General features: G+C 45.3%; 1 protein-coding gene across 22 annotated transcripts in view; it reads left to right on the top strand.

Annotated features, from left to right (window-relative positions):
• Positions 1-24454, top strand: part of PTPRD (protein tyrosine phosphatase receptor type D) — a 3784543-nt gene that overhangs the window by 3581285 nt on the left and 178804 nt on the right. For 15 of the 22 annotated variants that reach the window (XM_085633482.1, XM_085633637.1, XM_085633583.1 and 12 more), the window contains 3 exons: positions 14957-15069; positions 20621-20662; positions 21167-21264. In XM_085633482.1, the coding sequence (XP_085489608.1) occupies positions 14957-15069; positions 20621-20662; positions 21167-21264 (253 nt within the window). The remainder of the gene's footprint in view (positions 1-14956; positions 15070-20620; positions 20663-21166; positions 21265-24454) is intronic. The other 7 variants (XM_085633629.1, XM_085633575.1, XM_085633567.1 and 4 more) reach the window with 1 other exon arrangement.

Here is a 24454-nt window from a genome sequence, read left to right as displayed (position 1 = left end):
CAACACCGCTCCAATGCATACTGGTCAATGGCCGCTTCCTCTGCAAACGCGCCACAGAGATTTGAGATGCCATCACCACCCTTTAACAGGACATTGACTTCATCACCAAAACGTGCCTCACACCCTCCTTAAACCCAGATATTGCCACTGCCACATCAGACGGCTACAAGATGATATACCAAGACCACTCTGACAAACACAGTGGGGGCATTGCCATCATCTTCAAGGTAGCCACCCGATGCACCATCACCAGCGACAACCCAGCACCTCTTATAGAACACCTCAAATTCTGACTATAAACCGGCACTAAGACCATTATAAGTGGCACCCTTGTCTACAGACCCCCAGGAGACAGACCACCCTTCTGTTACACCATCTCCGAACTCATCGCCCTCCTTGCCATTGACTCCTTCCATTACATCCTGTTCGGCAACCTCAACATCGATGTCAATGAACCCCAACTATGCCAACTCCACCACCCTCCTGGAGAAATCTGAACCCAGGCACAAGGCTGTACACTCACTCAATGCCATCTTTACTGCCAGCGACAGAATCAAATTCACTCACATCACCCAACTCACCTGGACTGGCCACACCATTGTCCACTTTACTATCTCCAGTGTCCAGCACCTCACCGCCAAGCACCACAGTGCCTCCCACTGCAGCTTGGGCAAGGTACCCGAGGAGCTATGGACACAAGCCCTCAGCACCACACAACCCGAAACCACGTGGACCTTGACCAGGCCACCCAGAACTTCTCCGCCTGGATTAACAAATGTGCAGATAGAGTCACCCCATTAAAACCAGCGAAGACCAACTAAACCTAAAAACAAACCAAGTAGTACACCCCGGAGCTCAGAACCACCAAGAGCAACTGTTACCAACTTGAGAAGCATAGGCACACCACAAAGGACCCCTCGGACAGAGCCACCACAGAGCAGCCCTCAGCAACTTCCACCTGCACATCAAATAAGCCAAAAAAGCAGCCATCACCACCCGCATCGACACAGCAGCCAACCATATGAAGGAACTCTTCAAGATTGTCAAGGTATACTCCAAGCCGACAGTCACAGAGATCACCATCGACCCCTCCTAAGAACTCTGTGACACCCTCTTAGATTACTTCCACTGCACGATTTCCACCATCTACAATAACTTCGACACTCAACCCCTGTCGATTAGAAGCTATATCTGTCACAATAGTGCAATTGTGGCAACTGACCACATTTGCTTTTGGATACCTTTACAGCTGGGTCAGTTCTGAATCCTGTGGGCTGCTGTCTTATAACAAGTTAAAGTTTTGTTCATATGAATCATAAATGTGAAAATGCCCTATCTGAATCTGGGAAAAGGCACAGTCTTGATCCAAAGTTTAAACCCTGTGACTTTGCCGCCAATTTTCCACCCCAGTCTATGGTGGGATTACCCCTCATTGGAATTCCTGGACCATGGTGGACATGAGCATGGTGTTACAGATATCACAATACTGATATCACAGTATTTTTAGGGCTACTTGACTGAAAACAGCACTAGCAGACAGTATTGCTGGGCAACATGCAGACCTGTGGATCTGGGGGAAACAAGGAATTCGTCTTACCCTGCAGTGAAATCAAAAGGGCATTGGGGAGATATATGGGGACTAACCTATTTGGGTGCCTTCTGTAGAGCCGTAATACCCACTTACTGGGTCTCGGTGGCGGGGGAACCGCCCAAGTCTACCATACCCTCCTTATATCGAAAAAGGAGACACAGGAGCCTTCGTCTGCAGGAGGAACAAGGTTTTATTCAAATAGCCCGGGCTATGGAACAGAGTCCCAAGCTTGTCGGTGACAAGACAGAGGAGGCTGCTGCTTTACTCCGCAGCTTACAGGCCTTATATACATATTTCCCCACCCTAAGGAACCAGTTCGAATGGGTCTGTAGTTACGCCATTCTTCGTTCAGGCAGGACTGGTGCTGCAACAGATGGTGCAATCGATTAGGACAGATCTTGCCAAATGGGATATGTACGTGAAAGAATCAAACAGATCTTGACAAACAGGATATGTGAAAGAAACAAGTTGTGGGACAGCGTCGTGACCAAATCTTGCGAAACAGGATGGGTGCGTGCAGGAGTCCAGTCCGAGGGCGCTGAGAGGCCAATTCTCTGTTCCCCTTTTTGGAATTGGCTTAACCATAAGGAGCAGGAAGGGCAGGGCGGTCGTGACAGTTAGAACTTTGGCAAGCATCAGTAGAAAGGACCAGGAGGGTCATGCAGAGGTGTTTGACACGAAATGGCAACGCTAAAATAATGGAGTCTGACACAAAATGGATACCGACAAGAAGGACAATTTTCCTCAGACCCTCCTTTTGCCATTGAGTGGCAAAACCATTACGAAATGTCTATATTCATGAGATCATCTGTTTCTTGTTGGAGCCTCATCTTCATATTGGTGTCGCGAATGTTTGAGGGTGGAAGCTTAAGAGCCTGGACACACTTTACAAAGAGCATTGGCAGGCACTGAACACACAAACAACAGGAGACTAGGACAGCCACTCCCAAGGCAAGGAAGATGAGGACCCTCCATCCCCATTGGGAAAGGAAGCCCCAGATCCAGCCTGTGAGGGACCAGTTGCCTTTATCCTGATGAATTTCAGAGGAAAGGTGATGCAGACGTTGGATGGCATCATATACTGTAGGTACGTTATCTGGAATATACACACAGCAGCTGGAGCCAATCAATTTACACACACCACCACGATCAGCGAGGATGATGTCAAGGACCATACGATTTTGAAGTGTTACAAGGCGGTTCGCCTGTAGCTCTGCAGTGACGTTGGAGAGGGCACCAGCTGTTTCTGTGATGGTGGCCTCAAGGACCCTGGTCAGTCCTCGTATAGCGCGACTGTTTGCCATGGGGCCCCAGAATGGGAGGAAACTCTTAAAGAAGTCCCCGGCTTCCTGGCCTACTGTATCCTCAGTCGATATGACATCCCTACGTGAGCGGTGTAAAGCACCCTTCATCAACAGGTGGTAATCTCCATGGGTAGACTACGTTGGTGGAAGGAGGAAGGCCAGATAGCATGTGCCAGACCAGTTGCGGGGGAGCAAGTGTAGGCTGCTGTGCCACAGATAAAATAAGTGTTGGGGGACGCCACCAACTTTGGAGTTAACTTAAAATTTTTAATGATGTCACAGATACTTGTACCAACTTTCTTAGTTCCCGAGCCATGGATGCAGACACGGCCCGCACATTTATGACATTCAGAGTGTTTCGTACATCAGATAGTAGCCTTCTGGCGCGAAATTTGGAAAAATGTTTGTCGAGAAGTTGAGTTAAATACCAACATCTCACCGAGTTCATCCGTTGATAATAGCAATGTTGATGAGTCGGGCAAAAAGGGGTATTGGTATTGCCAGACCTGTTCCGCCAGAAGTCATCTCGAAATGTTCCAAGTGCAGAATTGGCAGTACCATTGACAGTGTAGGCCTCCTGTATCAACATCCACCATGCAAGACAGGACCCAGAGATGGAAAAAGGATAAGGAAAGAATGGGACAGGTTGTGTCATAGCATGCGGCATCAGTCCACATACCCAACAGTTGGAAGTATTTATGATCAGCTGATGATGATGTAACATTTGGACGAAGGTGTTATTGAAAAATTCTGCATGGTGGGGTAATTCGTGGGCAGGTAACGTGAAATACTGATGCTCCGCAGGAGTCGGGGTAGGAGTTGGTGGGGTAACAGGATAGTAGATCAGTAACATCCAACCGATGATAGACAAGATGAGGGAGACAAATAGGGTCACCACGGTGGCCAGGAAGCACTTGCTATGTAGGAGACTGACATATCGTTTCTGGACTTGGGTGTATTGAATGGCTGCCATTGTACTAAGCCAGGGACCACTAGCGGCTGTCTGTGATTGGTGTTTGCTTCACTGGATGCAGGTGCCAAGAGCCCTTCTTTCTGGAACGCAAGTTATATCGGGTAGAAGTAGGGACAGTATGGTCAGGGAATTATTGTTCCTGATGCTGAGCAGAGTTAGGCGAGAGTTCCACCTTTCCCTTCAGAATACTGTCACTCTCTGCTTCTGTAGATGTAGAATGCAATCTTGCATCGCTGAATGGAACAAGCGTTGGGACTATTTCTGTCTCTGAGTCTCCTTGTCGTTCTCTCACCCACTGATCATAAGGAAGAGGCAGAGGCACTCATTTACAGTGCGTTGCATGTATCCAGTTCTTCCGACCTTCAACTTTCACGGCAGTGCGGGTGGCCAGTAACACCTGGCGGGGCTGTGTTCAGCGGGGTTCGAGGCTCTTAGTACGTTGAAAGTTGCAAATCAGAACCCAGTCGCCAGGTTGGATAATGTGTCCTGGGCCCTCACTTTTATCAGGTATGGCCTCATGCACCTGGTGGTAAAGGGTACGAAAGGTGTTAGTCAAACTGTACAGATAATCAGTCAACACAGGGTATTCAACATCAGACAGTTTCTTAGGGCATGGGACACCCCACACATTGGCAGGCCTCCCGAACACAATCTCATGGGGAGATAATCCGATCCTGGTATGGGCCGTTGTCCTGGCAGACAGTAGAGCCAGGGGCAGAGCATCAACCCAAGTGACACCCGTCTCGGCTACAATTTTGGCCATTTTGGTCTTTAGGATGCCATTGTACACCTCCACTAGACCTGCTGACTGGGGTTGGTTAGCTGCATGAAATTTTTGTTTCATAACCAGTGCTGAACAGACATACTCCATTATTTGAGCCGTAAAGTGTGTCCCGTTGTCACTCCAGATCAAACGGGGCAAACCAAAACGTGGGAAGTATTCTTTCAATAGTATTTTGGCGGTAGTGATAGCGGTGCAGTCTTTGACAGGGTAAGCCTCTACCCATTGGCTGAAGGTACAGACCACCACCAGGACATATTTTAAATTGTTACATCTGTCCATCTGGATATAATCCATCTGGAGGGTTTCAAAGGGAAAGGTAGGAGGGGAGAATCCTCCTTCAGGAGTTACTGTACCCTTACCCGGGTTGTACATAAGGCAAATCATGCATGTTTTGACCAACTTCTCAGCATACGCTTGTATCTTTGAGTTATACCAGGTAGGTTCCAACAGCTTACATATCCCTTTTGTACTAAAGTGAGCAGGGCCGTGGGCCATTGTAACTACCGGTAGCACATGACTGTCAGGCAACATCCATTGTCTCTCCATAGTGATACGGGCCCAACAACCATCTATTTCCTTTACCGCCAAATGCTCCGTCCACATCCTCAGCTCCTCAGGGGTAGCATGGGACTGAATATCAATCACACTCTGTACTGTGTCTTCAACCATGCCCCCTTCTGCCACCCACCTGGCGGGACCTCCCACGTACATTCCTTCCTTTTTCTTAAGAGCTGTCTGTCTGGCTGTCTGGTCAGCCAAGGCATTGCCTTTTCCAACATCATCCGTCACTTTCTTATGCCCTTTACATTTTATAATGGCTACCTTTCTGGGACATGTCAGGGAGTCTAATAATCGGTGAATTAGGGGGCCATGTTGAATTTTCATCCCATGTGAAGGAAATTCCTTTCTCTCCACAGTCTTCCAAAGTTGTGAGCCACCCAAAAAGCATACTGACTGTCAGTGTAGATGTTAACCGTTATTCCTTTGCCTAACTCACAGGCTCTAGTGAGGGCCACTAATTCTGCAGCCTGAGCAGAGCACTGTGGAATCTGAGCTGTTTCTACTACTTGCTCCAATGTCGTGGGGGCGTAGGCGGCTGATGTGTTACCATCTGGCCCTCTGAGACATGATCCGTCCACATACAGTGTACCTTCTGGATCTGTTATCGGGGTATCCTGTAAGTCAACCTGTCCCTTCGTCTCCTCCTCTGTCCTCAATATACAGTCATGTGGATCTAAACGGGCATCCTGAGTATCCAGTGGGAGTAATGTGGCGGGATTCAGTACAGTGCATCTCTTGATGTTAATGTGGCCGGAAAAGAGTGTCAATTCATACACTGTGAGTCGTGCGCTAGTGAGGTACTGTGTCTTGGTGTTATTAAGGAGGGTATCCACAGAATGGGGAACCATCAGAGTTAAGGGGGAGTTCATGACGATCCCCGCACTCTGACGGACCATGAATGCAGCCGCAGCTGTCGCCTGTAGGCATCCTGGGAGAGCCCTCGCAACAGGGTCTAAGGTAGCTGAAAAATAGGCACATGGCCGATGGTGATCGTCGAACATCTGGGTCAAGACAGCGCATGCACAACTGTCTGTCTCATGTACAAAAAGAAAAAATTGTTTGTTATAATCAGGAGTACCGAGGACTGGAGCAGTACACAGAGCTCTTTTTAAATCCTGGAAGGCCTGCGTATGCTCTCTAGTCCATGGAAAGGAGCTGTCTGATTTGCCTTTAGTGGTGAGGGCAAGAAGAGGTTTGACCATTGGCGAAAAATTGGAAATCCACTGTCTGCAGTATGAGGTTAGGCCTATGAAGTCTCGTACCTGCTTTTGTGTTCGTGGGGCCACCATAGCATTGATAACGGCTACACGATCAGCGGTGAGCTGCCTTCCCTCCTTCGAGAGGAGATTACCTAAATAGGTCACCTTCTCTTGACAAAACTAAAGCTTTTTTAAAGAGACCTTGTTGTTATGGAGGGCAAGGTGGCGTAACAAAAAGAGAGTAGCCTCTTTACATGTCAACTACATGTCCACTATGCCCTTGTCCATCAATTCAGATATTATTGTTATAAGGGCGACTTCTCCTTCCGCGGGTAGTCGATACTGCCGGAGGCGGGGGAGAAGCGCGGCTGGCTGAATGCGTACCACATGAGGGGGTATGTTGAGACACCCCACATCAGTGTCTGATGATGCCCAGAGGGAGGAAGGTAATGACTGCAACTCTGGTGGGAGAGGCCCGGACAGATACATATAGGAGTCGGGGTGGGGGAAATTGTTAGAGACACGCCTTGGGGACTACATGATATAGTGGCATACAGAGCTTTCAGTAAATCCATGCCTAATAAGTTTTCACTGCAACCTGTAGTAAGGACCAAGGGAGCGTCAACATGGGCGGGGCCGATATCGAGAAGGAGGGGTTCAGAAACGGCTGGTCACAGGTGTTCCTGCAAAACCCACGGAGACATTCAAATTGCCAGAAAGGGGTGCCTCCGGGACCGATACACGTGCAATCGAAGACCTAGTCGCCCCTGTGTCCAGAAGGAAAGACCGAGCATCCCCTGCAACTGACACTTGAACATACGGGCCCTTCTGGTCGACTGGAATTTGCACTTTCGAAATACCCCTTCCCTGGCTATCCTATGCTTGATAAAACCGTGTCTCGTCTACCTTTTCATAATCGTCATTGTAATAAGTACGTGTGGCTTCATACCCATCAAACTTGTTAGCGGGGCGTTGTCGTATGGCGTTGTCATCCCTATGTCTCCCCTCTCGGTCACTAGGGCGGTGTTGCCTTTGGTCTTTAGCAATCACCCCATCCCTGTGAACACGAGGCTGTGTTTTACCTGTCCGTATGTTTTCTGTCAAAACAGGACACTCATCCACCCAGTGGCCGTAACCCTTACAATAGGCACATTGATCTGTCTGGAGAGGCCCGGAGGGGCCGGAGGAGCCGACTGGCATGTTCTTGGCGGCCGCTGAGGAGGCGGCCGGAAATTGCATGGGCGTCAGGGCCTTTGGGAGGATAGGCCTATTGCAGAAGTACTTTCGTTTTAAGGTCTTTATTTCTCTTGACCTCTTTCTCCTTATCCTCGTTTTCCCTATTCTCATGCTATTGGGCCATGGCCAAGATGCCGGTCATAGTCTGAGCGGACCATGTACTCTCAACCTTCTTGAGTCTGGCAGAAATGTCAGGGAGCAAATTGCTGACAAATTTGTCAACGAATACCGGGCCGGCTCCTGGGACCCAAGGGTCCAGGCCGCTGTGTCCCTTGTAATCAGTTTCAAAACGGGTGAAGAAATCCGCCACACTCTCATCCCTACGCTGTCCACAGGCGTTAATTTTATCCCAATTGATGACAGTTTCTGGCAACAGCGTCTTCATGAATGTTATGATTTTGCCAGGCAAGGCTGTGATGGCGGCGTTCGGTTTCGTCCCTCCCACTCTATTACCTTCCATGGCCTCTAGATCAGCCCATTTACCTCCCGATTCTACTTCATGGTCGGTATGTCGTATTTTATCCCAGACCTCAGTAGGGACAACCGTACCAAAAAGTAAATCTATGTCTTCGAGAATAAGGGTACCGGCAGATATTATCTTGCTTAATTCTTTATAGAAGGCAGCCGGATTCTTCCGAAGATCCGGCAATTGTCCCTTTAACTGTATTACTTCTGACCTTTTCCAAGGAACATGAACCCAAAGCCTGCGCCAGTGTGCTTCGACCGCCCCTCGGCCATTATTTTGGGCATCGTGAGTGCATTAACAAAGACAGGGGCCGCCTCTCTCATTGGCATAGTTGTCTCTAGAGTGGGGCTGGGGAAAGCGGTCATATCACGGTAAACTATCAAAGCAGACATAGCGCCAAACATCCCCTCTCCCTGTACATCGCCTCTTTTTATTTGTGACCTGAGGTCCACCAATCCGGCGGGTATCTGCATAAATGAATTCTCGAATCTCTGCACAACCAAGGTACACACGTATTCAGCCCAGGTGGTCTGTTCCATAATCGTCCACTGGGAAAAGGTGGACCATATTTCTTTAAATGGATAAATATTCCCACTATTTATCCAGCATTCACACTGTTGCCTTTGCAGGTCATCTTCTCGAAGGGACGAAAAGCTGACTGCAGAGCGCAAGGAAGCCAGTCGGGGGGAATTCAATAATCTATATAAATCCTGCTTAACCGTAGACCACGGGGAAGAAGGGAGGGGGCGGGGACAGGGGCAGTGTGCGCAGTCGGTGTTATAGGCGTCAAAATAGGGGGGTTGGTGGGATGGGGAACAGTAGGAGGGGCAGTGGAGGCAGGAGTGTGAAGCACGGCTGGTGCAACTGCATGCGGGGCGGGTGGGTCAGCACAGGGTACATGGGGCATAAGCAGGAGGACTTTCCAACATGGTATCGAGCAGGGAATCGCCCTCTTCTCCCCCTTCCATAAAGCCCTTTCCTTTCTCTTCACGAGCCGGGTAGCATTTCTGCACCCACGCCCTATGTTCCCTATCAGCTATCTCTACAGATTTTTCCATTCGGTCCTGTAAGTGCTCCCTAGCATGGTCAGCCATTGACATCCGCTCTTGTTTCCTTTCTAGTGCCTTTTCCTTCTTTGCTCTCTGCTCAATTTCCTTCCTCCACAGCCTGACAGACTCAGACATCGAGGGACGGACCTTCTGTTTAAATAGCTGTCCTCTAGATTTGCAAGAACCTGTGGATCAAAGGACCCATAAGGGGGCCATTGTAAATCGGGAACGGCTCGTTTGGTATACTTAGTCCAAAGGGAGGAAAACGTTATGGCAGATGGGCCATGTTTTGCATACATAGTGCGACCAGGCGTCCCTTCTGTAGGAAGCGGGCAAGCTGCCTCTAGCTGGGAGTCCTGCGTACACATACAATAACATAATTTCTTAAACTTACTATTTGCCGGCATTATGAAAAGGACCGAAAACAGATAATGCAAACAACAGCGGGCTTTAAGAAACTCACCTCGCTGGCTTGGCTTTTGCAAAAGTCAATAAGAGCGCAATCATACAGACTCGGTGGGTGATCAGCCCACCCTTACCTGACAGGGGTAGTTCTCTTCTGCAGACGTAGGGCCGTGTCCTGTTCCAGAAATCACTGTTAGGGGACCCCAGCGAGGACGCGGTCATGTGGCCCAGACCGGGCGGGGAGGAACAGCGGGCGAGTCGTTCGGCTACCGGACTGCAAGAATCCCTCCGGTAGGGTACCTCCATTGTAGTCTCTCCGTGCACCTCCTCACATCCACCGGGTCTGACCTTCGTGCTCATGGGGTCCCTGTTCGGGCTCCATTTTGTAGAGCCATAATACCCACTTACTGGGTCTCGGTGGCGGGGGAACCGCCCAAGTCTACCATACCCTCCTTATATCGAAAAAGGAGACACAGGAGCCTTCGTCTGCAGGAGAAACAAGGTTTTATGAACAGAGTCCCAAGGTCGTCGGTGACAAGACAGAGGAGGCTGCTGCTTTACTCCGCAGCTTACAGGCCTTATATACATATTTCCCCACCCTAAGGAACCAGTTCGGATGGGGCTATAGTTACGCCATTCTTCGTTCAGGCAGGACTGGTGCTGCAACAGATGGTGCAATCGATTAGGACAGATCTTGCCAAACGGGATATGTAAGTGAAAGAATCGAACAGATCTTGACAAACAGGATATGTGAAAGAAACAAGTTCTGGGACAGCGTCGTGACCAAATCTTGCGAAACAGAATGGGTGCGTGCAGGAGTCCAGTCCGAGGGCGGAGAGAGGCCAATTCTCTGTTCCCCTTTTTGGAATTGGCTTAACCATAAGGAGCAGGAAGGGCAGGGCGGTCGTGACAGTTACAACTTTGGCAAGCATCAGTAGAAAGGACCAGGAGGGTCATGCAGAGGTGTTTGACACGAAATGGCAACGCTAAAATAATGGAGTCTGACACAAAATGGATGCCGACAAGAAGGACACTTTTCCTCACTTCCAAATCCTTAGGACAACTTTCCCTATTTTTCACCAGCACTACCTGGCAGAGACTGTCAGAGAAGAAATCTCAGAAGCGTCCTCATTACTTTAGTGTGCCCTGGCAGTCTTCTGTTATCTAGGAGAGTTTATACACCCCAGGGAAGGTACACAATCTATTACTGCTGTGATCCATTGTGTAGTAAACACAAGCACATGTCCCCTCTTCAAGGTTTAAAAAGCAATGTGGAATTTTGACTTGGCTTGCTGCATATGGGGCAGAATGGGTGAATCTCTGGATCCTTCATAAGTCCCAATGATAAGAGGGTAATGATTACTGTCAGCCCAGAATATATGAACCTACCCATCATTTTCTGCAAACCTGACTTGTTTCATACCCACAGAGGAATTTGTTGGTTGCGATTATCACTCTATTGTAACATTGGGGGCTACTAGAAAAGGTGGAGGCAGAGATTCATTGTTTTGATTGGCAGAATTCCCACCTCCACCTGCCTTGTATTTGCTGGACTTGGTGGTGAGTGGCCAATGCCTGCTTCCATATAAAATAAAAGTCAACACCAAAACTTATTTTACACCCTAAAATGTACAAACACAAGTGTACAAACATCTTCTAAAATTGTTGGGTTGCAAATGATAAATATAGACAATTCCAGTTTTGTGTGGCTGGGTCAGTGAACACACAAGAGTCATCATGGATTTGGCTCTCTTATACTGCAAAAAATCTTTGCACCATGGAGCTATTTCTCACCAAATTTCCGTCTCCCCATTTTGTATTTAGCAATTGGTATATTTAGGAAGCTTTGTGCAGAATGTGTAAACTAAGCGTTGCACTTGTGCTTTGAGATTCTTGCACAGTGACTCTGCATGTATGAATTAGAAAGCTGACCTCTACATGTTTCAAGTAGGCAAATGTTTTAATGCTGCTCATCTATTTTATTCATCCCATCTCCTGCCCTTAACTCCCTAAGTTCACCAGTCACCACTATCTTTCATCTGCTCCACTCCTTCCCTTAACAATCCCTCCTTGCCTGCCTCCCTCCCTTCTGTCCTTCCTTCCTTCTTCCTTTCTGTTCTTCCTCCCCCCCTTCCTTGCTGCCTTTCTTCCTTCTTTTATTTTTCCTTCTTTCCCTCATTTCTTTCTTCCTTCTATCCTCCCGTAAATTCCTTCTTCTCTTCCTTAAAATTCTTCCCCCTTCCTTCATTTTTCCATTTCCTTATTCCTTCCTCCATTCTGTCTTTCCTCATTTGCCCTTTTCCCTTTCCTTCCTCCATACTTCACTCCCCTTCTCTCTTGTCCTCTTTCCTCCTTCTTTCTTTGCCCTTTCATCATTCCCTTTCCTCTTTCTATGCCTTTGCCCTCCATCCTCTTCTATTCCATTCCTTTCTCCTTCCCTCAACACTTCACTTATTTGCTCCTTTCCATCCTTCTTCGTCTCTCACTTTCTTTGCCCCTCCTTCTGCCTTTCTTTTGAATCTTGTTTTTCTTCACCTAACATCTTTCCCATCTAATCTCTCATCACGCTCTCTAACCATCCTCATCGCTATGCCTCCATCTTTCTGTCCCTCCAAATTCCCTTTTTTCATGCTTGCCTCTCTTGGCCCTTTCGTCTTTTCTTTCTTACTCTATTAATCCCTACTTCCTTTTATTCCTTCCTATTATTGTTTTTTGCTAGTTTCATTAGTTCCTTATCCTTTCCTTCCCTCCTTTATCTCTTTATTACTTGATTTCGTTTACCTTCCACTCTCTATTCCTTCTGTCCCTACTTCCTATTTCCTTCCTGCCCCATTTCTTCCTCACACCTTCCCTTTCTTCTTCCTCTCTCTGTTCCTTCCTTACTTCTGTCATTTTGTCTTCCGACCTCTATTACTTTCTTCCTTCCTTTCTTCCTTCTTTTGTTCCTTGTTTGTTCTCTTTTCTTCTATCAGTTCCTCATTCTTTTATTTTGCATCCTTATTTTCCTTTCTTCCTTCTTTTCCCTTTTTCTTTCACATTTTTCTTCTTTTCTTTAATCTTTTCTTTCTTCCTTCCTTCTTACTCTCCTTCATAGGGCCAACATTACTAAAAAATGATTTAAGTCAATAACTTAACGTTGGTGCAGATTTCTACAAAAACCTCTTAAATCTTCATTTTCAAGATAAGGATAATGCTCCTGTAGCAAAATGATAGTGAATTACTTGCTGAAATAGCTCAAACTGATCCTGTTTCTTTCATCCTTTGTTCCTTCCTCTCACCAGTGTGAAACTCTATTTGTCATTTGTTTATTAGTTTGCAGTTGGAAGGGGCATAATTATACTCCATCTAAAAATCTATGTTTAGCTAGATTTGAGTTGTGTAAACAAATGAAAGTAAAAGATGTAGATGGTTATGTACATCAACATGAGATAGCATTTGTGGGTCATAACTGGTGTATATAACCCTTGAGATGGCAGGGTATGATGCAGGTGTTCAAAAAATCAAGCACACCCCAATTTCATATCACTTTACCCTCCTGTCTTTCTATTCTCATCTTTCTCTAAACTTTTCAAGCAATTAGCATTTAATAACATGACTACCTTCTTTATAGCAGACTGCCTGTTTGGTTCCTTTGAATGCAGTTTTCATGCTCTACACATGCATTCTTGTGGGTGCATCTCCCCAACCAGTGGACATCACAGTCATCTCTTCTGTTCTCACACTATTTGACCTCTCCAGTGTTTGATACTGTTGATCACCCAACCCTTATGTAAATTCTTTAAGCATGGTTCATGACATTGATACTTAACAGGCTTCTATGTTATCCTTCAGACCATTCCTTCTCAGTGTCTTGGGGCTCCTCACTCTCTTCTCTTCAAGTTTTCCCTCTTCATTAATCCTTGGTGACATGATCACTTCCTTCAGCTTCTGCAGATATCGCTAGCCCAGTGGTTACTCCCATTTCCCAGTTTTATTCATTATTTCCAGCCACAGGTTTTGGAATACCTCACAGCTGTTCAGCACAAGCTAATTTTCCGATCACTTAAACTGAACTTAACCAAAGTTTAAGTGATCTATTCTTTGACAGTTTCTGCACATGCCTCTATTCGCCAAAATACTCCAATCCCAACAATCTCAGTAGAAATCTTGGAGTGCTCTTAAAGACTTTGTTAGACAAGGAAGCATTTATCATCAACACTAACACACCATCAGGCTTAACTTAGAGGCAATGTATAAAGTATTTGTGCAACATTTCAAACAATAAAACAGTGAAAACACCACACAAAAGAATCCCGCACCACTGCAGAACCATAAACTATATTGGGGTCGATTAACAGAACTAATCTGAGTCAAAATCCTAAACTTACTACTTTTGGTATTCACAGAAGACATAGTAGTAAAGTTAGCATTTTGTCTTAAATTAAACTTAAGTTAAACTTAAGTTTGTCTTAAGTTTTAGTCTTAAAACAAAATCCTAACTTAAGACAAAATCCTAATTTAAGACAAAATCCTAACTTTACTACTACTGAATGCCTACTGTGAATACCAAAAGTAGTAAGTTTAGGATTTTGTCTCAGATTAGTTCTGTGAATCGGCCCCTTCATGTACATTTTATTATTCTTAATATTGACATTGCATATATTATTATAATTCTTACTTTCATTTTCAATTGCGGTATCAGCCGGATTATTATTATTATTAGCCTTTATTTTACTTCCTGCGTGTCCTATTTCGGTCCCTTCAACAGGACGTTCTGATGCAAATGTCACTTTTGATAACCTGCTCCTTCCCATCCTGGATTAACCAGAAAACAAGTAGCCTTGGAAAACGTGTTCCATTAAACAGAACAAAGCTGCCCATTTATTTGCATCACAAGATTGGCACAATATCACACAAACTGCATTTAGACAGTACGTCTACATGTACATTGATGCTTTATCTAATTGCACGAGACCATGGTAGCGCCGGTACGTGTAACATTTAGTCCTACAGTCCAATGTGAAACATTTTATAATAATTAGATGTCTGAATCAGGGCCGGACTGGGAACCACAACCGACCCTGGCAAAGTGCTCGGCGCCCCCCCCCCCCCTCCCCCGGGAGGAGGGGGGCTTCCGAGCTCTTTGAAAGGGCCGGTTTTCGGCCGATTTTGCAGCTAGGCGGCAAAAACGGCCCTGTAACAAACACGGCCCCCAGGGGCCCAAAACCGGCCCCCACCCGTGCGGCGCACCGGGGGATTGCCCAGGGCCCGCTACGGCCAGTCTGGCCCTGGTCTGAATTCTCGAATGTACGTTCTGATAGAATATTTTATGTTAGGTGAGCGTAATGACATCGATGCCAGCGTTTTTGAATGTACAGATTCAAAAACCTCTTGACTTGTTTCATGCAGGAAGAGAGCAGAGACTGACTCCAGAAAAAGCAGCATTCCCAACAGCAAGGAGATTCCATCTCACCACCCCACCGACCCAGTCGAGCTTCGACGCCTTAATTTTCAAACTCCAGGTAAGCATGCCAGCCTATGTTCAAGCCTTTTCTTGGCTCTTTTGGTCTTTCTTGTTACTGCTTCGAAGCAAAAAAAAAAAAAGCTTTCAAATATTTGATTCTGTTCGAAAGAGAATTGCTGTTAGTTTTCCAAAATACCTACATCCTAAATTCTAAGCCTGGATTAAAGAAAAATTCTAATGTTTCAGCATTTTTTCCAGTATAAAAGATATGTAAGACTAGTCATGTTTGCAAATGGCATGTAATTGGAATATGAGTTTTAATCCGCCATATGGACTCTGTCCAAGCATCTGCTTGTTAAGATTTGGAAAGCAATATTTGCATAAAATATTTCTGTAAAGAATGGGGCAGTACTAGTCCCCCACCAAAAAACGTGTACATCATTTATTTGTTACACTTTAGCTGTAACATCACGCTTGTGTCGGATGTACTAACATTAGTAATAGCGGTTTTCAAATGGTGATTTTTTGCGAATTGCTATTTGGTAATGGCTGTTACTCATGTACGTAAGTTATATTTGGCCCTAATTTTCTAATTAGCGATTTGTTGTGGGTCACAAATACACCTACCTCATGAATATTAATAGAGTAGGTCTCAATTTGTGACCTACTAGGATTCGTTTCCATCACAGGGATGGTGGCCTAATGAGGTCAGCAGACCTGCATGTCTGTTGTGTTTTTAAATGCCACCTGTGTTTCTCAAAGTAAAAGAGGATGTGCTTAAAAAATGTAAACATTTCCATGAGACCACTGCCTGCTCTTAAAACATATTTATTTTAGCATTTTCAAAGGGAATAGCATGGGAACGGACCCCTTCCCATTTGTGAATAACCACCAACTTTGAGTTGGTGGTAAAGTTTGAATGCTTGCGACTATATTAGTACATACCATTCAGATTCCCTATTCGGAAGGGACACCCTGAACAAACCCTTTCCAAATAGTGATTCTGTTTTTGGTCAAACTCAAACAGTGATTCACTAGATTCTCAGTTTGCTGTTTGTACCTATAAAAAAACAATGTTTTCGGTCCCAAACAGCCCAATTCTGCAGGTCGGGCCATTTGCAAAAAAACAAATGTTTTGTACATCTGATCCATAGCCTTCTACACGAAAACCATCTTAGAACTTTACAGCAATGACATATTGCACTACAATTCAAAAGCTACGGTGTGAGGATTATGGCTGCACTGAGATCTAACTAAATATTGAAGAAGCCTCTGATTTCTGGAGGAAGTACAAAATCCAGAGGATCATACCAGGTGCAAATTTCTCCACCACGTACATATCTGGGGCCCTATTATGTAAAGGGTGCACTTTCCCTGTTTGCACCTGGCACAGGTGTGCTGGGCGCAAACAGGGAAAGTGCGCCCTATTACAAGGAATGCGCTGCCCTCAGGGCAGCTGTGAACTTGCACTGCCCTAGGGGTTGCACATTCAGGTGTAAAATGGATCAGCTGCTTTGAAGCCTCTCCATCTTTCACTGTGCAGGCGGCAACCCACCCACACTTTTAAAAGGGATTAGAGATCTCTTTGCAGGTCGGTGCAGTGAGTGACTGCGTCCGCCTGCAGGGGGATGTCTGGGGGGTCCATGGAACACCCTTTCCCCCTTCAGACGGCTGCAATCAGGGGGCGCACTGATAGTGCGCCACCTTTTACGTGGAGCACTGTGAGTGCGACTCCTGACAGCGTCTCTGGCTCTGCACCCGCATCTTATAATACGGCGCAGTTGCAGAGGCAAAGGGATCCCCTCATCTGCATGGGGCCACGCCCCCATGCAAATGAGGGAACGCCGTCTGAAGATAGATAGCGCTGGTGCTTTATGTGCACCAGAGACAGTTCACCAGATTCAGCACTTCATCTAGAAATCAATGGATTTTAATTTACCACAAGGCTGTAAACAAGGTCGCAAATACCCCTAAATCCCATTGTGACCATGGACATGTATTTTTAAATAGGATTCGAAGACAGTCTGCGTATATTTAGAATGAGTAAAACAGACTCAATACAATACATTTTTATATCATCCATTTTTTTGAGTTTTCTTCTAAATAAATCAAGTATTCAACAAAATACAAATACATCTTGTGCATCTATGTGCAATACAGTAATGAATACAAGTTATTCTAATTACAGAGTGGAGTACAACATATAAACTGTGTCTGTATAGACTAGAGTAAATACATGCTATAGCAAGATGAAATATGCACTTTAATCTGTATTCCGTAATCTCATTCTTGCTTAAGAAGCTGCATTGTCCACAACAGCTATGGAATAAAGAAATAAAGCGGTCCGCATATCTCCAGATACCCTAGAGACTTCAGATATCCAATCATTTTGACACAGTACTGTGCTTAAAATAATGACTTACAAAAATATATCATTGACTAATTTTCTTAACACAACATTGTCAATTAGGTATGTCTTTCCTATTCTTGACTCCGCAATTACTTATTTTGAGGATGCAGTGGTATAGAATGCAGTGGATGCAGTATTTATGTAGGTTGGTGCTCAGACCACGATATAGCGGTACAATACCACAATAGCCATATCACTTATATTTGGGATGAGAATGTATTATTCCATAGGAATATTATTTGCATAAGACTAGCACGTTATTTCTACCGCTACACTGTGCCAGCCATGTGTGTGAAAAACAAGATAACATTATTGAACAAACTATGCTTCATGTTTGCTTCCATACATCCAGTAGTTTAAAGGCAGCTGGATTGCAGGAATTGTTTTTCACCATAAACAGTAGTCGAAAACTGTACTTTAACTAAATAAAAGCATATTTTATTATTTTGTATTACTGCATTGGACGTTTGCATTTATTTGGATGCCCATGTAAGAGTTGCTGCCATAGTGAAAACTACATTTAACATTTGGCAGAGTCGAGGAAACTGGAATGAGTAGACCCCATTAGAAGCCTGTCAGAAAAGATAACTACTGCTGCCATACAGTGGGAGCCATAGGTACAGCTTAGTGATGCTAAAAGGGTCATCTGTTCTGGTGGGCGTCTCTGGGCACTAAAGGGTCAGCCGCAGATGTGTCTCTCCTGAACCCCTGTCGGCTCAAAGAGATGAACCGCATTATCAAGAAAAGTAGTGCTTTGCATTCATTAAAGTGCCCGGGTGTCACTCAACTAAGTGCAGAGTTTACACTCTTTAAACGATTTTCGTATTTAGTGTTTTCTTTCGCTTAAGAACGGTTTGACATTGCCTGACTGTTTAGAAAGTCTGAGTCTGTGCAGTTCCATGACTGCCAGGGCATATATTTCCAAAATGATATCAATCCATTCCGGAGGAAACGGGTAGCTTGTCAGTCAAGAAGGAAAGTGCAGAGAGGCGATTGTCAACTTAAATGTTAGCAGTAGAGATGAAAAGGTGCTGACACAAATAAGGGAAGACAGGGCTTTTTATGTGGTACATTTCGCTGGCATCAATAGACCTTTTGGTGAAGTGCAGATTTGGTGCAGTGTAATCATATTATTGGTGCATGTTCTATGCCCCCCAGTTTCCGTCATGCAGTCTCTGCATTGATCACCTACAATGCCCAGTGGTTAAATCGTTTTTTCAGAATATTTATTTGAACTAACAACTGCTATTAGGATTCCAGCTCGCTGAGGCAATGATCTTACACTGGTCAATTTCCAGGAAGAGAAATCGTTGTTAATGTGTTGCAAATCAACATTACCGAATCCCACCTCTCAGTTTAAAAGGGTTCATGTGTGAGGGATCTGTAAGTGTGGCGCTTTGCATATAAATCGCAGGTTACCTAATGGCTAGTAAATGATCCAGAGTGCTACAACACATCGAGTTCCAAGTGACAAGCCATACATTGTTGTCTAGGCATGCATATTGCAAGATAATTTTGGTGCCTCTGAGCTACACAACTTTGTGTCATGTGTCTCTTGTCTTAGCGTGTGTGTGCGCGTGTGCAAATACATCTCTTGCAGTGTGGTTATTGGGTTCCTACTGCAGCTACTAATTTACATTTTCCGCCTTCAAATGGCCTTTGCTTTTTGCAGCTTTGAGCAGTCATTCACTTCCCTACGCCTGTCTGGTTGGCTCTGTGTCCTCCTTGTCTAGCCAAACCACTCAGTCCTTGTACGATAATAGCTCGCTCCCACGGTTCGCTCGAAAAGGTCTAAACATCTTTGTCTCTCTTTTTCTCCTTGTTGACGCTTTGCATTAGATGTATATGCCCACCTTCATGTATGACCATTGAGCAGTTTGTGATGATCCACTCACACACTATTTCCTTTGGAGCACTTGATCTGGAACAAACCACTTTATTTGTGGGGGTCGTCCAGCTATTTCGCTCATGTTTCAAAAGACAAAGTGGCTCTAGATTTCATGTGTGACAAACGCCATTACTCCCCAAAAGGTATTTGGCAAAAAATTACTTTTGACTGGCAGTACATACTGATTACTGCAGGAAAACAAAAATAGTGGAAGTAATTTTGAAAATATGTGAATGATAACCCCATTAAGCTCTGAAATAAAAAAAATTGACCCTCAAGAAAGTAAAAAATCCACCTTCTCCGTATATGTAAAAGGCAATCCAGGTGGACCCTTGAAATAATATTGAAACAAACAAAAAAAAAACAGATATAGGTGCTAGTCCAACAGTCTGATTATTATGTGACACAGTACTGCATTTCGAGCCATAGTAACAACCCCACATAATGGTGGTTGTGATAAGCTATTTGAGAACAAGCATAAATTAGTGCTCGATGACTAGGGCATGCTGCTAAAATTGCTGGTGACCAAAGAAGATTGGTGTGCCGTGGTTTCCAGCTTGTGCCCCCTCATTCCTCATTATTTTCTTTTGAAAGTTCTCAGTTCCCTGGGGCTTGCTAGTTACAAATGCAGTAGCCAGCTATAGTTTTTCTGCTGCCAAAGAGGAGTCAAGCAAATTGGCTTCTATTATTTGCTCTAAAAGGTTATTAAAGGGAATTAAATTGTAAAACTACTCATGATGGGGGAACAAATTCAATTAGTGACTAAAGAAAAAAAAAGTTCAACTTATAGTGGGCAGAATGCATCTAGTTAGCCCCTTACGCTTTGCACCCACTTTCTTCTTCATATATTCGTCCGTCGACAAAGATGTTTACACCTGAAGTAGATTGAAGGTGCTCTTTGGGTTCAAAAAGAGGGACCGGCGTTTTAAGTATCTCAAACATTTGAGATGTAGTAAGGTATTGAGTTGTATTGTTCTGTCTTTCCTTGCCACAACCCCAGCCCCTACAATCTGCTACAAGTGAAAACATTTTTGGAGCGCCATTCCACCACTGTCCATCCATGTGTCCAGTGACTGTTGTTCGCGAATAGTGTGTCATGTGTTCTTGTTGTCCATGACCGCATGTGAAGGTCTAACTGTCAGAAGAAGCTTAATTCACCTGCAGTGATTCTTTTGACGCTTCACCATTCAAGTGCTGTTCATCAAAGCGGCTCTGCCTGTGACGCATTGTGATCTTTCGTGCCAAGATTCCATTCATTTATTTTCATAACCTAGCCAAGTTTTTTCATGTCTGCCACCATTTCCTTTGCAGGTTCAGGTGCCTCCGGTTACCCTGTTAACCTTCATTCCTCAAGTTAGTTTCCTTGATTACGCATTAGTCACTTTCTGTTTCCTGCCAAGACGCTCCTCTCCCTTTCAGGCCTCTTTCAGTTTCTACTGTCTGAAGTCACTTTCCATCACAACTGCCATTTCATACAGTGCAGGAGGAGGATGAGTTTGAAATGAATGATGACATACCCTAACAGCCATTACTCAAAGCAAAAGTCAACATCAGGCCTAACTCTCTCATTTTCCCCTGTCTAGCTAACTTCATTGACTCATGGTTCAATAACTCTTTTCTTTTACACCAGGAATGTTGGCTTTGGGGATATGCTTGACAGCTTTTCACATGGCTTCAGAGCTCATCTTTCTAAAGCATGCCCTGCTTTGAGTAACCAAACTATCTGCCTGCTTTCTTTGCATACGACATCTTTACTACTTATGCATTTTTTGTGGCTCTTACTAATGTGCTTTCAAAAGCTGACGTGATGGTTGTCATTCTCATGGCCCTTCGACTCTTTTGTCTCTCCTTCCTTAGGCATGGCTAGTCATCCGCCAATACCCATCTTGGAACTTGCTGATCACATTGAGCGACTGAAAGCCAATGACAACCTGAAGTTTTCACAAGAATATGAGGTACGTTCCAAAGTAGATTACGAGGCTTAACCGCATCTTTAGGTAAATTATTAGATTTCGTATTGTTAATGTTGTAGGACTTTTTACATGTTTAGTCCTGGCTCAAAGGAACAGTATCATGGAAGCGAAAGTATTCTCATCAAAAAGGAAGGCCTCAGTGAGTATTACTGAGATGCATCTGCTGCTGTGTGATATTACATAGGTTAATTTATTACATTAAAACTTTGGAAATTTGTGTGATCCATTAAAGACAACTGAGAGAGATAGGCCCGGGCCAATAATGACTGGTATAGACCTTCTGCCCCAACATTCCTATACTCATCTGTCAGTTTTTGCATGTTTAATTACGAATATTCTACCCCCAGTGGGAGGGATGTTCTAATATCATTATAGACCTTGTGCCTCCGGATTTATCATATCTTAAAAGTCCTCTTCCATGGTACAGGCACTCGCCTACCACTTGGGCCTATGACTCCATAGAAGACACCCAGCTGCAGGCTGCTTTAAGGCTCACATCTAACGGAACAGCAATAGCACTTCAAAATTGCAGTACATGCATTAAATGCGATACAAATCTGGGAAAGAAACACACTTTTTAGGTCTCGCCTGACCAGCGCTTTAGCGCTGGCTCTGGCGAGACTTATAGTAAGCGCGTTTTGGAAGTGCAAACAGTGGCTTTGCAGGCCTCCAACTACAGTGCATGTGACCCGTCCGGGCGCGCGCACCATTTGGAGTCCTGCAACCACTTGTTTGCTTTCACTATTCATCGCACCATTTGGCAGCCTGCGTGCCCGCCCCCACTCCCCCTCCCACTCCGTCAGCTTCAGTGCGCGCTTGTTGTTGTTGATATTTGCAGTTTTATTCAGCGCGAACTCCACCCGTAGGTATTGGAGTGCTTTACATAACCACCTGACAGTGTTTACTCTTGTCATCAGAAGTTCCTGCCTGCGTGTGTATTTCTTGGGGACGTTCAGGCACTTGCCTTCAGTTTTGTCTGTGGTTTTCACCTCAGGTGCATCTGATGGGCTGGATGGGCTATTCCATAGTTAGTGGGTTTCTTGCAAACCGAAGGTGCCTGTCCGTACCTCTGATTTTCGTGTGGGTTTGGAGCGTTTGGCTAATCTAGGTTTATCCCAGTAGGTTTGAAATCTCTGTCTCTGGGCATGTTTTCTTGCACATTGACCCGCCTGTTCGCAGTCATCAGTCTTTCACTCTTAGCTCAATGTGCCCGTCTACTGTTTATGCTTAGTGCTGTCTGGTTAGGGTGCCCGAGTCCCGGTTGGCTTGAAGTGCCTGTGCCCAGGCTGCGGATGGCCTGTAGGGTTGAAGTGCTTGCATAGAGGCCAATGCTCTGCCGTGGTCTTGACATCCTCCGGTCCTGGCTGTGGATGTGTGGGTTTGACGTTCTTGTACATAGGCTGTGGATCTACTTTGGGTTTAAAAAGCGCATTTTTGTTCCCGGAGTTTTATATAGCGCAAACTTGACCCAACGCGATCTCTCTCTTGTATATACGATGCTAGTGTTGTTTCTTCACGAGCATTTAGTTATTTTCTTGTTTAATAACGGCCTCTCTCACGAGTCGAGGGTCCGCCTCTTGCAAGGGCTTGTTGCTGATATTTTGAGCTAGGCCACAACACCGCAGGGACTCGAAGCGCTGGCTGTGTATTGTTGGTCGGTTTGAGCTTCATTGCAGGAGACTTGTCCTCTGAGGTATATTTCCAGGTGCCTTATTACTCATTGTTTGTGCAAACCACTGCCCCCCCCCCCCCCCCTTAACTGTTCACATTTTTATAGGCCCGTTTACACATTTACACTGACTTCGTAGCTTGGGAACCAGGTTCAAGTCCCAACCTCTGCTGTGATTCTTGACAAATCACGTAATCTATCCGTGAAGGGTGTCCTTAACTGGTGCTCATGATATAGACATAGAAAAGAAGGAAGACACGCAGACTTTCGCATGCCCCCAATACGCCTTAACTCTGTCTTCGTGAATTTACATTCCCAAACAAGACCCATATGTTCTGTAGAGAGCGATAGCAATCTTTATAGCTATGCGTCTGCTTTCTGTTTGTAACCAGAGACTATTCAGCACTCTTCCGTTAACCCACCCTCAGTGTTGCACCCTTTTCACTGCCACTACAATAAGGTGCCAGCGTTTACCAAACAGCATGCATGCTGGCAGCCTGTCTCTTCTTACGAATGCGACAATTACAGTACAAGTGCATAGCAACAAATTCACAAGCACGCTCTGCACAAGCATGTTACTAAGCAGCATAACAAAAAAACCAAGCATTTTTTACTTTTGTACCGGCACTCCAAAGATATCAGAGCGCTGGCTCGAACTAGGTTCCCCTGCATCAAAGTCGCCCGCTCCAGCCATTATGTCAGATCCTCTTTGTTGCCCTGGTCTGCCTGATCCCTCCTCCCCGCACTAATCACAGGATCACAGGCATCAGAACGGGATCAGCGTCAGAGTTGCCAGATTGTGCTATATCCCGCACAAATGGGTGGTCTTTTTCCCATTTGTGCGGGACAAAACTCACCTGCCGGGTAACAGATTTTTGGGCTGATTTGCACCCTGTATGGCATTTTACCAGATGAGGTAGCGCCTCAATGTGTCTTGTTGCAAAGTGCCCTCAGTGTGCACACTGCCCTCTGAGGCCGAGCTCAGCTGGCTGCTTTCCTCGGTCTGTCTTCCTGCCTTAGGCAGGCTCAAGCCCTCCTCTTTCGACACCAGCCGTCTTCCAGATCACAAACTGTGAGGCAGCAGCAGCCTATCGAGGGCACACATACAATAATTACATAAGTAGTTACATTAAGGAGCGAGGACACGTCATGCGCCTTAATGTACCTACTTCTGTTATTTTTGGCATCATCCGCCAGTGGTGCTTGGTGACAGGGCCGTCATTCTCATTTAGTGCGTTAAAACGCTGAAAATGAGGGCCCTGTTTGAGCGAGGCGGCTTCTAAAGGGGTGGTGTCTAGAATTCTACCTCTGTAAACCGGTACCTAATTTGACCTCCGCATGATACTGGTTTGATGACTTTGGCTGACATGTACTGGGTCCACGATAGAGGATTTCTGGAGCTTAAAAATAACTTGAATTACTAGACGTAGGGAAATTCCCAGTACCAGTGGCTAGTTTCTTCCAATAATTTTGACCAATTCCCTTTTATATGCAGTTGCTTAT

The sequence above is a fragment of the Triturus cristatus genome, chromosome 2_1, assembly GCF_964204655.1.
Source record: "Triturus cristatus chromosome 2_1, aTriCri1.1, whole genome shotgun sequence".
Taxonomy (NCBI): Eukaryota; Metazoa; Chordata; class Amphibia; order Caudata; family Salamandridae; genus Triturus; species Triturus cristatus.
Note: the sequence above shows the minus strand (reverse complement) of the source record. Positions and strands in the feature narration are given on the sequence as shown.